At 38.5% G+C, this 12833-nt stretch overlaps 1 protein-coding gene across 1 annotated transcript in view; it reads right to left on the reverse strand.

The window, feature by feature from the left end:
- The window catches only part of LARS1 (leucyl-tRNA synthetase 1), a 55970-nt gene that overhangs the window by 36990 nt on the left and 6147 nt on the right, over positions 1-12833 (reverse strand). The window contains exons 2-8 of the mRNA XM_079772525.1: positions 10770-10888; positions 8289-8376; positions 7827-7907; positions 5043-5180; positions 1948-2109; positions 1281-1393; positions 643-706 (exon numbers count right to left, since the gene is read on the reverse strand). Coding sequence (XP_079628651.1) covers positions 643-706; positions 1281-1393; positions 1948-2109; positions 5043-5180; positions 7827-7907; positions 8289-8376; positions 10770-10888 — 765 coding nt within the window. The remainder of the gene's footprint in view (positions 1-642; positions 707-1280; positions 1394-1947; positions 2110-5042; positions 5181-7826; positions 7908-8288; positions 8377-10769; positions 10889-12833) is intronic.

A 12833-nucleotide genomic window follows, 5' to 3' on the forward strand; every position in this document is an offset into this window, starting at 1 on the left:
TGACACATTCTTTGGGATTCCTAAGTTCGGATCCTGGCATTGTTGGTTTACTATGCCAAGGCTTTAGACAAACGACTTACCCTTGCTTCACTCGAAGTATTACAAAAAATGTCACTAATGTGTCCTACAAGCATGTAGAGTGAACTGACATCATGCATGACTAGAAGTACTCTGGATATAAGCAAGTAGGCACACAGTCAAAGCAAGTGTAAATGGAATCTGTGTACATCAGTCAGCCACCTATCTCATTACCTTTCCACATGCTCTCGTTTCAGAGCAGAGCATTCTCCAGGCAGTGCTTCTCAAACATTCGCATGCATATGAATCACACTGAGAATCTGTTAAAAGACAGATTCCTGGGCCCACCCCCAGAGTTTGTAATTTAGCAATTTTGGGGTGAGGCTCAAAATTCCTTTTCTATCACAAGCTGAGGCAGCTGCTCCAGGACCACTCTTGGAGTAGCAAGGACCTAGAGAAGATTCAGGGACCTAGAATGACATTCTGTCTCCCTCTTCAGACACCTGAGTATCACAACTATAGACCTCAGCACTGGAATAAAGTTATTTTTTAGGTTTTTGATCTATTTCTTAAACTATGACCATATGAAAAATTATTAACGATAGCTGTATCACAAATAAATACCTCTCCAGTTTGTCTGTCATGATCCATACAAGGCTGTCCATCTTTTGGAGAATAAATGGTGTACCTAAAAATAAGCAAGTGACAAATATTGCTGTAATATAAAGTTTTAGCCTAAATATTTAGTGTTGCTCCAACAATATTTCTTCTAAACTTCTAACTGAGCAAATGTCTACATCTATTATTTATGCTTTTATGGTAGTTCTATTGTCAACCTAGTTATTTAATGAAAGATCTCTGCCTTCATCAAATTTAAATTCACTTATGAAATGCAAATAGCTTTTAATTAACTCACATAACCAAGGAAGAATCTTAAACAATTTCTAGAACAAAAGAATAAACTAAAACACAAATACAATTATTATTTTTCTGTTTGGCTGGGAATACTGAACAGAATCTTTTGTGAGATCATAAAAGCTAAGACTCCCATTCTCCCTGGTTCCAGCTGTCATAAACAATAAGCGGCTCACAGAAATTAAGACACTGGCAAGACAAAAACAAACCAAAGGACACAAGAGAACAAAAAGAAAGAAAACATAAAAAAGCAAAGGTAATAGAAAAAAGTGGGCTATGGGGCACCGCATTACAATGCAAGCGTTATATGATGTTTGCTTTTTTATACTGAGGGACAACAAACTCACCGTTTCCCAAATTTAATTCTGTTTCTTTCTCTTAATGTTAAAAACTGCCACCTGACAAACGAGTCATAGTAAGGATTAACATCAGTGGTGATGAAGGAACGACGCCAGTCTACCTACAGAAGGAGAAAGGAAAAGGTAATTTTTGAGAGTTCTGTCTCTATGAATGAGAATTCCTATGAAGCAATTATTTACTCTTCTACTCTATTTTCCAACTAAGAATTATACCAAATTTTAAAAACAAAATTGTTAAGTTCCACCTATTAAATATATATCACAATTATTACATCAATTTTTGTTTAATATGTGTACTTTTAAACACATACATTTATACATTAAACATACAAGAATTGTAATAAATTAAAAAGAAACACCTGTAAGTGTTCCTAAATATTAAAATTAAACTTTGGCTCCTTCATATTCTTTCAATAGAATTCCTTTCTGCTAAATCCTAACATATTGATATACATTCCAATACAACAAATATTAAAGTACTTCATTGCTCGCATAGAGGCCCATTAGGTTCTAAATTGACAATTAGAGTACTGATTCATGAGAGGAATTTAGGTGAAACATATTCTAAATTAAGAGGTAGTCCAAATCTCATGTAATCACATAAATATAAACGTGTTCTTCATATTTTCTTCAGCTACGGAGATGATAGGCATACCTTCAAACCCATCCTCTTCAGATCTTGAATAGCCAGTGGTGGGAAATAATCAAGCCAATGTTCTGCTTCAGAAAATTTGGCTATTTCTTCATCAGCCAGACCGAGAGATTTCATAATGCCCCACTGGTATTTAGAAGATCCAGCTTTAGCAGCAGCTTTACTCTGAAAATAATCAGCAAAAAAACACATTCCATCAAAGAACAACCAACAACTTGTTAATAAATTCTAGGATCAAATTATCATTTGGTAATTTTTTAAACTGCAAAACAATGCTGTTGATATGTCGGAATACTGAAGGATTTAGATTACTAGTTTGATACTCACCAGGACTCTGACACTACGGAAACTAGCAAATGGGTGGAACTACAAAGAACTATCATCGTAAAGATAAGATGTCAACACCAAACCTTCTCTATTTCCCTTTCCCAATACCACATGCATCTTTTTTAGTTATAATAGCTTGGATCATACTCACAAGAGTTTACTCATATTCCAATCTTTACCAATATCAAAAAAGCAACAAAAAGCCAGGGGTCGGAAATAGGCAAAGAAGTTGAACTATAAAAAGGCAGGACGAGGAACTGGGAGGGGATGGAACTACTCCAAACGGTATGACAGTGGTGGAAACAGAGCTCCATGCATCTGTCAAACCAACACAACTATACGGCACAAAGGATGAGTTTTTTTAATGTCCATCTTTAAAATCATTTTATCATGCCCTTTAGTTAGTAAAAAGTTCATTTTAATTTCTGACTAATATTCAGTCTCCACATGGCTTTTCTTTTATATCCTTAGTTATAGGACTTCTGTTCAGCAAGTCTAAAGGATGCTCTCAAGGGTGGTGGATAAATAATCCTACCTAATAATAGACAAATATGCAAATTGACCGCACCTTCGCTACACCCAAGCCACGCCCACCAGCCCATCAGAACGCATATGCAAATTACCCCAACCAAGATGGCGGTTAATTTGCATATCAAGACAGCATAGAAAGAATCGAAGAGCTGCAGAAGGGAGCAAAGCTGCGGAGAAGCAAGCAAGCCAGAGGGAGAAGGGAGGAGCAGAGGCGGGACGGGGGAGAAGGAAGGAGAGCAGGCGGATTGGCAGAGAAGGGAGAAAAGCAGGTGGGCTGGCGGAGAAGGCGGGGCAGGGGAGAAGGGAGGAGAGCAGGCAGGGCGGGATAGAGTGCAGCAGGAAACCCTATTGCAGGATTCTTCCTGCAACGGGAACGCTAGTTTAGTTATAATTTTGATGTGGTCATGGGAGGATGCAAGCATAGCATTTATCTACCCGCCATCTTGACCAGAAGTCCAAGAGTGAATTAAAAAAAAAAAAATAAGCCCTAACCAGTGTGGCTCAGTGGATAGAGCGTCGGGCTGCAGACTGAAGGGTCCCAGGTTCGATTCTGGTCAAGGGCATGTACCTTGGTTGCAGGCACATCCCCAGCAGGAGGTGTGCAGGAGGCAGCTGATCGATGTTTCTAACTCTCTCTCCCTCTCCCTTCCTCTCTGTAAAAAATCAGTAAAATATATTTTTTAAAAAAAATCAGAATGTTGGAGGAACCCAGGATGGAATGCAGAGTAAAACAAACATATTTAATCCTATCTAATAAAAGAATAATATGCAAATTGACCACCACTCCAACACACAAGATGGCCGTCCCCATGTGGTCAAAGATGGCTGCCCTCATATGGACGCAAGATGACCACCACAAGTTGGTCAGCAGGGAAGGACAGTTGGGGGGGGACCAGGCCTGCAGAGGAGGGCAGTTGGGGGGGACCAGGCCTGCAGGGGAGGGCAGTTGGGGGCAACCAGGCCTGCAGGGAAGGGCAGTTGGGGGGGACCAGGCCTGCAGGGGAGGGCAGCTGGGTGGAACCAGGCCAGCAGAGGAGAGCAGTTAGGGGGAACCAGGCCAGCAGGGGAGGGCAGTAAGGGGTGACCAGGCCGGCAAGGGAGGGCAGTTGGGGGCAACCAGGCCAGCAGGGGAGGGCAGTAAGGGGTGACCGGGCCAGCAGGGGAGGGCAGTTGGGGGCAACCAGGCCAGCAGGGGAGGGCAGTTAGGGGCGACCAGGCTTGCAGGGGAGGGCAGTTAGGGGCAATCAGGCCGGCAGGTGAGCAGTTAGGCGTTGATAAGGCTGGCAGGGGAGTGGTTAGGGGGTGATCAGGCTGACAGGCAGAAGCGGTTAGGGGCAATCAGGCAGGCAGGCAGGCGAGCGGTTAGGAGCCAGCAGTCCTGGATTGTGAGAGTGATGTCCGACTACCCTCGAGGGGTCCCAGATTGGAGAGGGTGCAGGCTGGGCTGAGAGACACACACACACCCCCACCCCGTGCATGAATTTTATGCACCGGGCCTCTAGTTACATTATAAACGTATGACATAACCACTCAAAGGGGAATGAAAAAAAAAGAAGCTATGGAAGTAACTTTAAAAAACAGTGTGTTGCCCTGGCTAGTGTTGCTCAGTGGTTGGAACATCAGCCCTAGTACCAAAGGGTCTTGGGTTCCATTCCCAGTCAAGGGCATCTATCTGGGTTACAGGTTCAATCCCCATCCAGAGTCAGGGTGGGATGCAACTAATAATGTGCCTCTTTCACATCAATGTTTCTCTCTCTCTCTCTCTCTCTCTCTCTCTCTCTCTCTCTCTCTTTCTCCTTCCCTCCCTCCCTACTTCTCTCCCTTTCACTCTCTCTAAAAATCAATGGAAAAAAATATCCTCAGATGAGGATTAACCAAAAAAAAATTTTTTTTTAATTTTAAAAAAAGAAAAACAGTGTGTTATCTAAAAGACAAAAAGAACTATATACAAACACTGCCCTTTAGTTAGTAAAATTATTTCTCACACGATTATAGGTTAGCAATTCTGAAACTAGTGGTACACTTCTGCAAATAATGAGTCAGGTTTCTCACTGTTGGAGAAAAAGGTCACAAAAAAAGAAAAGGGAGAATAGAATGAGTCCCATGGTGCTATAATGGAGCCAGGGTTTCATGAACTTTCTAAAAATACATATACTGGGCTAGTACTTGGAATGAACATATAAATCAGATAAACATCAATATAAAACTTCAACCAAAATAAGTTTCATCAACCACCAAACCTTCTTTCCTTTAGCTTTATCCTTAATTATTGCATCTTCTGTTTTAGCATTGACTTCTTCCTCTTCCTCTTCTTCATCTGGAAAATCAGGGGGGCAACCATAGAGCTCTATTTCTCTTTTCAACTTATCAGCACAGGCCTAAGCAAACACAACATTAGAGACAGTGAAGTTCAGAATTCAAGGTAGAAATAATCTGGGGGGTTTTCTTTTATGGCCCACTAAAATTGACTAAATTTTTTTGCAATATATCATACAGATCATTACAGAAAACCCAAATGATACAAAATTCCCCAATTTATAAATTAGTATTACTTAATTTACTCAGCAAGCATTTATTTAACACCTAGAGTACTTAATGTAGTATACTACATGTTAGGCATTCGAATTACAGGGATATGTAAGATATAATGTGTAATTATTTTGAATAACAACATGACTAATAGCATTTCTCAATTTAATGATTGTCATATATACTCTATTAGTTATCATCCCAGCAGGTATGAAGTTAGAAAAGAGACAGAGAGATTAAGTTATTTATCCAAACTTATAAAGTTACTAAGCTGCAAAACTAACACATGAATCTGGGCTTCCTACCCCAGTTCTCCTCAATTATACCATAAGGAGTTCAGTGTCAAAAACAAAGATGGCCAAAACCAGTTTGGCTCAGTGGATAGAGCATCGGCCTGCGGACTGAAGGGTCCCAGGTTCGATTACGGTCAAGGGCATGTACCTTGGTTGCGGGCACATCCCCAGTGGGGGGTGTGCAAGAGGCAGCTGATCGATGATTGTCTCTCATCGATGTTTCTAACTCTCTATCCCTCTCTTCCTCTCTGTAAAAAATCAATAAAATATATATATAAAAAAAAAACACCAAAGATGACACCAGGTAGATAGTGTTAAAGTTACGAAAAATTACAAACATAGAATTGTGAATTTTAAAAAGGGAATTCACTCTTTTATGAGGAAGAATTTCAGTTAATAAATGAGAAAAGAATGGGTTATTGAAACTGGATATTTAAAGGCTCTCAAAGCATTACTTGCCCCCTCACCCACAGATTACTTTTTAATTAAGAAAGGGGAAAAGTTATCTTTAGGATGATCTGACAGGTATTAACTTAATGTCACTAAAATGGGACAAACTGCCTTTTGATGTGATACAATGGAAAGTTTACACCTCACCAATGTAGTATTCAGGTCAAAATATTTAACCCAAATCTAATCATGAAGCAACAATAAAAATAAAATAAAAAAATTCGCCCTGGCCGGTTTGGCTCAGTGGATAGAGCATCGGCCTGAGGACTGAAGGGTCCCTGGTTCAATTCCAGTCAAGGGCATATGCCTGAATTGTGGGCTCAATCCCCAGTAGGGGGCGTTGCAGGAGGCAACCAATCAATAATTCTCTCTCATCATTGATGTTTCTCTCTGTCCCTCTCCCTTCCTCTCTGAAATCAATAAAAATATATTAAAAAAGAAAATGTTAAGACTTGGCAACTATAGTCAGCAGATGACTGGATCAGAAAACTGTGGTACATCTACACAATGGAATACTATGCTGCCATAAAAAAAGAAGGAATTCTCATCATTTGCAGCAACCTGGATGGAATTGGAGAATATTATACTAAGTGAAATAAGCCAGTCAATGAAAGAAAAATACCACATGATCTCACTCATTTATGGATAATAAAGAACATTATAAACTGATGAACAAAAAGATAGTTACAGAGACATTAAAGCAACAAACAGACTTTCAAATTACAGGGGGAAAGTTAGGGAGAGGGAGGGTAGATAAGAAATCAAACGAAGGACTTGTATGCATGCATATAAGCATAAACAATGGACGCAAAACTCTGGGGGGTGAGGGCATGTGTGGGTGTGGGGTGGGGGGGGGTAATGGTAAGATATGTACACATATAATACCTCAATAAAAAAAAATTAAAAAAAAAAAAAAAGACTTGGCAACTATAGCCCTAGGCAGTTTGGCTCAGTGGATTGAGCATTGGCCTGCGGACTGAAAGGTCCCGGGTTGGATTCTGGTCAAGGGCACATGCCCAGGTTGTGGGCTTGATCCCCAGTAGGGGGCGTGCAGGAGGCAGCCAGTCAATGATTCTCTCTCATCTCTATCTCTCTCTCCCTCTCCCTTCCTCTCTGAAATCAAAAATATTTAAAGAAAAAAAAAAAAAAGACTTGGCAACTATAAGTGAAGGCTGTACGGGTGTTCACTGTACTATCTCATTTTTTCTGTAGGTTTGATGTTTTTCAAAATAAAAGGTTGAAGAATAAAAAAAAAATCTGAGTTAAACTTTCCAACCCTACAACATTTGGGAATCCTTTCAACTCTAGTTTTCTGGCCTATTCTTTATTGAGAATTATTTCTAGTATAAACTTATGACAAAAGAAGACATTTGAACATTTGAAAAAATGATCAAAATGGATAGAAGTGTTTATTACTTTATGCCAACATCCTATATGTGTCATGAATGCTCAAAACACTGTGCATTTTACTTGGTAGTAGTTGTTATATAATTCTAAAACAGAAATATGAGTATATAGGACAATCAAACAATATCAAAAATTACTTAGAAATCACAAACCTTAATGTGTGCCCTTTAAAAATAGGACTTCTTGAACTGTTTTTTTTAATGTAATTTTCACTATAATAAATTCATTTCAAAAAAACACTGTAATATAGCAATATTTTTTAATCCCTTTTCAAGCTATTGAACTAGATATTTCTATTTGCTCTAAGCCAAAAAGGGTAGAAACCAATCTCAAAAGCAATCTTACCTTAATAGGCATTCCAGTACAGTGTAAACCAAAGGGGAACAGACAAACTTTTCCTTTCAATCTCTGGTACCCTACTGCAAACTATAGGAAGAAAATGAAACTTAAATGCGAGTCAAACAGAAAATACTGACTTTTCATAAAGAGCATCAGTTCAGTTGTCCTCTTCACATCCTCCTTTAACACACCAGCTAAATTGTATAATCATTCCAAAGTTCTAACCCACTTTTTGTGTCTTTTCACCAACCTAGAAATTACTTGTGAACATACATACCTAGACCCCTGCACACATAATATATGAAAATTAAATATAAAAATTAAATTACTTAAATATAAAAAGCACGCTTAAAATTAAGGAAGTCTAAGTTCCCTCACCAGAAAATAAATTATATAAATATCATTTTCTTCAAGTTAGTATTTATTAAAGACCCACCAGCCCATTATATTAAACAGAGGAAGCTTTACCTCACATTTGGATAAAGAAAACGTGTGTCCCAAATGCAGGCGCCCGTTCATGTATGGATATGGGAAGGTGACAAAGTACTTGCCCTTGCTGCAAAACAATCATATGAAAAAGGAAATATAGACAGGAAAATGTTAGATTCCTTTTACAATGAAAGAGTATGGTGAAGGGAATGCTTGCTATAACTAATTTGTTCAAACTTTAGTTATTTAAAATTAAGTTTATAAACCCCAAGTTAAAAGCTCTCTAAAATTAAAACTTACTTTTGAAAGAATAAAACATTTGTAGGTGGCTATTAAGAAATAAATATACTAAAAAAAAAAAAAAAAAAAAGAAAGAAAGAAATATACTGCCCTGGCCAGGTAGCTCAGTTGGTTAGAGCGTCATCCGATACACCAAGGTTTCAGGTTGGATGCCCAGTCGGGGCACATATGAGAATCAACCCATGGCCCTAACCGGTTTGGCTCAGTGGATAGAGCATCGGCCTGTGGACTGAAGGGTCCCAGGTTCAATTCCGGTCAAGGCATGTACCTGGGTTGCGGGCACATCCCCAGTAGGAGGTGTGCAGGAGGCAGCTGATCGATGTTTCTTTCTCATCGATGTTTCTAACTCTCTATCCTTCTCCCTTCTTCTCTGTAAAAAATCAATAAAATATATTTTAAAAAAGAAAAAAAAAAGAATCAACCCATGAATGCATAAATAAGTGGAACAAATCAATGTTTCTCTTTCTCTCTTCCTCTCTCTTAAATAATTTTTCAAAGAAATAAATATACTTGTAGGTTTAACTTAAGCTAAAATGCTTTGTAAAAATAAAATACTAAAAATTAAATTTTTTAAGACTTAGGAATCTGAATACATTTAATGTTTTACTGATTAAGTTAAATTTGTTTTTACAATATATATAAAGCAATTCAAAGTCCTTAGGTAAAATAAAACATCCTCAGTATTGCATGATATGTTGTAAATTCATTTAAAAAGCACCTTTTAAAACTAACATTTATTATGTTATTTTTTTCTAATCAAGTGTTATCTAACATACATAAGTTATGAAGCACAATAAAATGAACACCTATAAACCACCATCCAACTTTTGAATCCATGGAAGCTACCTATGTGTTCCTCCCTACTTCTCACCAGAGATAACCATTATCTTGAAATTCACTTTTTCATTCCCTTGTTTTTAAATAGTTTGTACCTAAGTCTGTGCCTTTAAACAATGTGTCATTTAGTTTCACTCATGTTTTTGAATAGTTTGTACCTAAGTCTGTATCTAAGTCTGTGCCCTTAAACTTTGTATTATTTAGTTTCCCTCATGTTTTTGAAGTTTGTACCTAAATCTGTGCCCTTAAACAATGTATCATTTTGTTTCCCTCACTAGTGAGCTGTATAAAAAATGGTGTTATTTTATATAGACTTCTGCAATTTGCTTTTTTCCACTCAATGTGATATGTCTAAGTTCCTTCAGCATTGCTGCACATAGCTGTAGTTCATTTTCTTTCACTTAACATAGCAGCTTTGTCAGTTCACTTTGGATTACTTAAATTACCTTAAAGTTGACCAAAATCTTAGAACCAAATAGAAACTTCAAATTATAAAGTATAACACCAGAGACTTCATATTACAGCAAACTCTATTTCTCTTAAAAAAAAAAAAAAAAAAAAAAGACTTGCCCAGCTGGCATGGCTCAGTGGTTGAGCATCAACCTATGAACCAGGAGGTCACAGTTTGATTCCTGGTCAGGGAACATGCATGTGTTGCAGTCTCAGTCTCCAGTGAGGGACATGCAGGAAGCAGCCAATCGATGATTCTCATCATTAATGTTTCTCTCTCTCTTTCTCTTTCCCTTCCTCTTTGAAAACAATAAAAATATATATATATTTTAAAAATTCTTATAGAGTGTAGCTTAATAGAAAGGAGGACAGACTTTGGAATCAGAAAGTCCTGAAAAGAAGTCCAGGCCTGAAATTGAGATGCATCTTATAATTGACACATATATTTACTGTAATACTATTTTGGGATAGTTATTTTGTTTTTGTTTTTCCTCAATATCACATCATTATCTAGGCTTTGTCTTATTATCAGTGATTATTAACATCAAGGCAGTCCAGTATTTATGAAATAAGATCTTCTAATACAGAAACTTTCAAAATTTATATTTTGCATCTGTGAAGATAATTATCGCTACAATATGAACCTCTCTAATAGAAGGATTTCCTTTTACCCGTCAGCAAAGATAAAACTTCAAAACATCCCCTTTGGTTTGAATATGAAAAGCTAGTTTTGGAAAAACTCTTCATGTAGAAAAAAATCCTTTAAGGAAGAAGATCCGAATTTTAAATGCAGGAAATGGAAGTCACCTTCTTCAGCCCATCTCGGACATTCTAAATACACTCTGCCCATTGTCTTCCACCGAGCAGTTTCTGTACTATAAAGCCAACTGGTTTCCAAAAACAATGTGCAGAACTTCACCAACTATTACTCACCTAGTCTGCTTCTCTGAATTAGATGCATTGACCTCATATACTTTCTCGGTATCCCATTTCTGTTGGATTTCTTTCTCAATCTTCTTCAAAAAGTCCACTTTGGCTGTTCCTTTTCTTTCCTATTAGACACAAAAGAGATAGAATAACCCACTCTGTACTTCAACAGGCTTGCTTTAAAAAAAAAAATGGGTTCACACAGAACTGAGCTGTTTACTGAAAGATCAATTTTTCCATGGTTATCTTCAAACTTTAATGAACCAGATAGAAAATTAGGGTTAGATAAGATATGTACACATATAATACCTTAATAAAAATAAAAAAATTAAAAAATAAAAATAAATTTAAAAAAAGAAAAGAAAATTAGGGTTAATACGACCTGTATACCTCAAACCTCAAAAAAGTGGTTAAAGAATTACTCAAAAGGCTTTGAAATACTTTTTAAAAATTAGATACTATAACATAACACTGTTGTCAAATGTTCCTATTTATAAAATATATAAATACAAGGGTTGGCAAAAGTAGGTTTACAGTTGTTCATATGTATGGAAAATTATACACTAATTCTATCTAATAAAGGGGTAATATGCAAATTAACCATCGCTCCGTCACAAAGATGGTGGCGCCCCTAGCGACAAGATGGCAGTGCCCAGTCCCCTCAGCCTCACTGGAGTCCCCCAGTCCTGGGGGGGCTGCCGCTGAGAGCGAGCAGCATGAGCGGCCTGGCGGGAAGCTTGCTTCGTCACCCCGGCAACGCCCTGGCCGCAGAGGGCCTCTGAGGGACAGGGGGGCTGGCCCGCAGCCTCCGCAGCCAAGTGCAGGCCCGGAGAGGAGACAGCGGGCCCACCTCCTGTGGAAGCAGCACAGCTCCCAGCAGCACGCTGCGGTTCCCGCCGACTTCCGCAGGAGCGGTGGGCGGCCTACTGCGCGTGATATCATGCAATGGGCTACTAGTTAATAAATAATAATACAAAAATAAACTCTGGCCCTGGCTAAGTAGCTCAGTTGGTTAGAGTGTCCCCGATATGCCAGGGTTGTGAGTTCAATCCCTGGTCAGAACACATACAAGAATCAACCAATGAATACATAAATAAGTGGAACAACAAATCAATGTTCCTCTCTCTTTCTCTCTCCCTTCTTTCCTCCCTCCCTCTCTCTCCCTTCCTGTCTCTCTCAAATCAATCAATAAAATAATAGTAAACTCTGTGGTTTCACATACTGACAACTGTAAACTTGGTTTGTCCCCACCCTGCACTTATAAAGTGCCTGCTTGCCAAGCTGCAATCATACCCAGCAAAGGAGGACGTTCAGGCCCAAGGGATAGAGGTGGCATGGTCTTTGGGGGGTTGGGGTGAGGGGGAGAGACATGGTCTTTTTATCTTTTTGGCATGGTCTCTCTTTTTCAAGGAATCTGATGAAGAACTTCTCTCCAAAATGGTTATCAGACTATTAATATGAAATTAAAATGAAAAAGAGAATGGCATGCATGTCTCTAGTATGTTGGATCTACCTGGCAACATTCCTATCATTCTGTAAGCCACCCTTGGATGAAGGTGACAAAACATGCCTGATCACTCTACCTGTAAAGAAAGAAGGGTTAGAGCTTCATTCTCAGTGTGTGACTCTGTTGCAAAGAATGAGCTGCTAATAGTAGGTGTGCTGAGTGTGGAGTAGAACACACTTAGGAAACAGGCCGGGGTGAAATCTGGATACCAATGGACCATACACAAATCTAAGTCTGTTTTGAAAACTTAATATATTTTCTGGTATAAAATTATCTGGACTGAAATTAGATTTTCTTCCCCCTCCTACCTGCTAACAATTCCAGATTCTGTAGCATTTTCACACGAGAACCTACCTGGGTTCTACTCATACTTCTACAGCCCACTAGACAGGTGACCTTGCCAAGCCGCCTATTCTCCTTTGATTGTGCCCTCTGCCTGTCCCTTCTACCCAACAATTTAAAAAGCACTTCCTATTCACAGATACACTGCATTCTTACACAACTGTTTTTCTAAAAAATTTGAAGTATTATACAAAGGAAATTCCGAGCAAAAAAAAGTACCA

The sequence above is a fragment of the Cnephaeus nilssonii genome (genome assembly GCF_951640355.1).
Source record: "Cnephaeus nilssonii genome assembly, chromosome: 5".
Classification (NCBI taxonomy): domain Eukaryota; kingdom Metazoa; phylum Chordata; class Mammalia; order Chiroptera; family Vespertilionidae; genus Cnephaeus; species Cnephaeus nilssonii.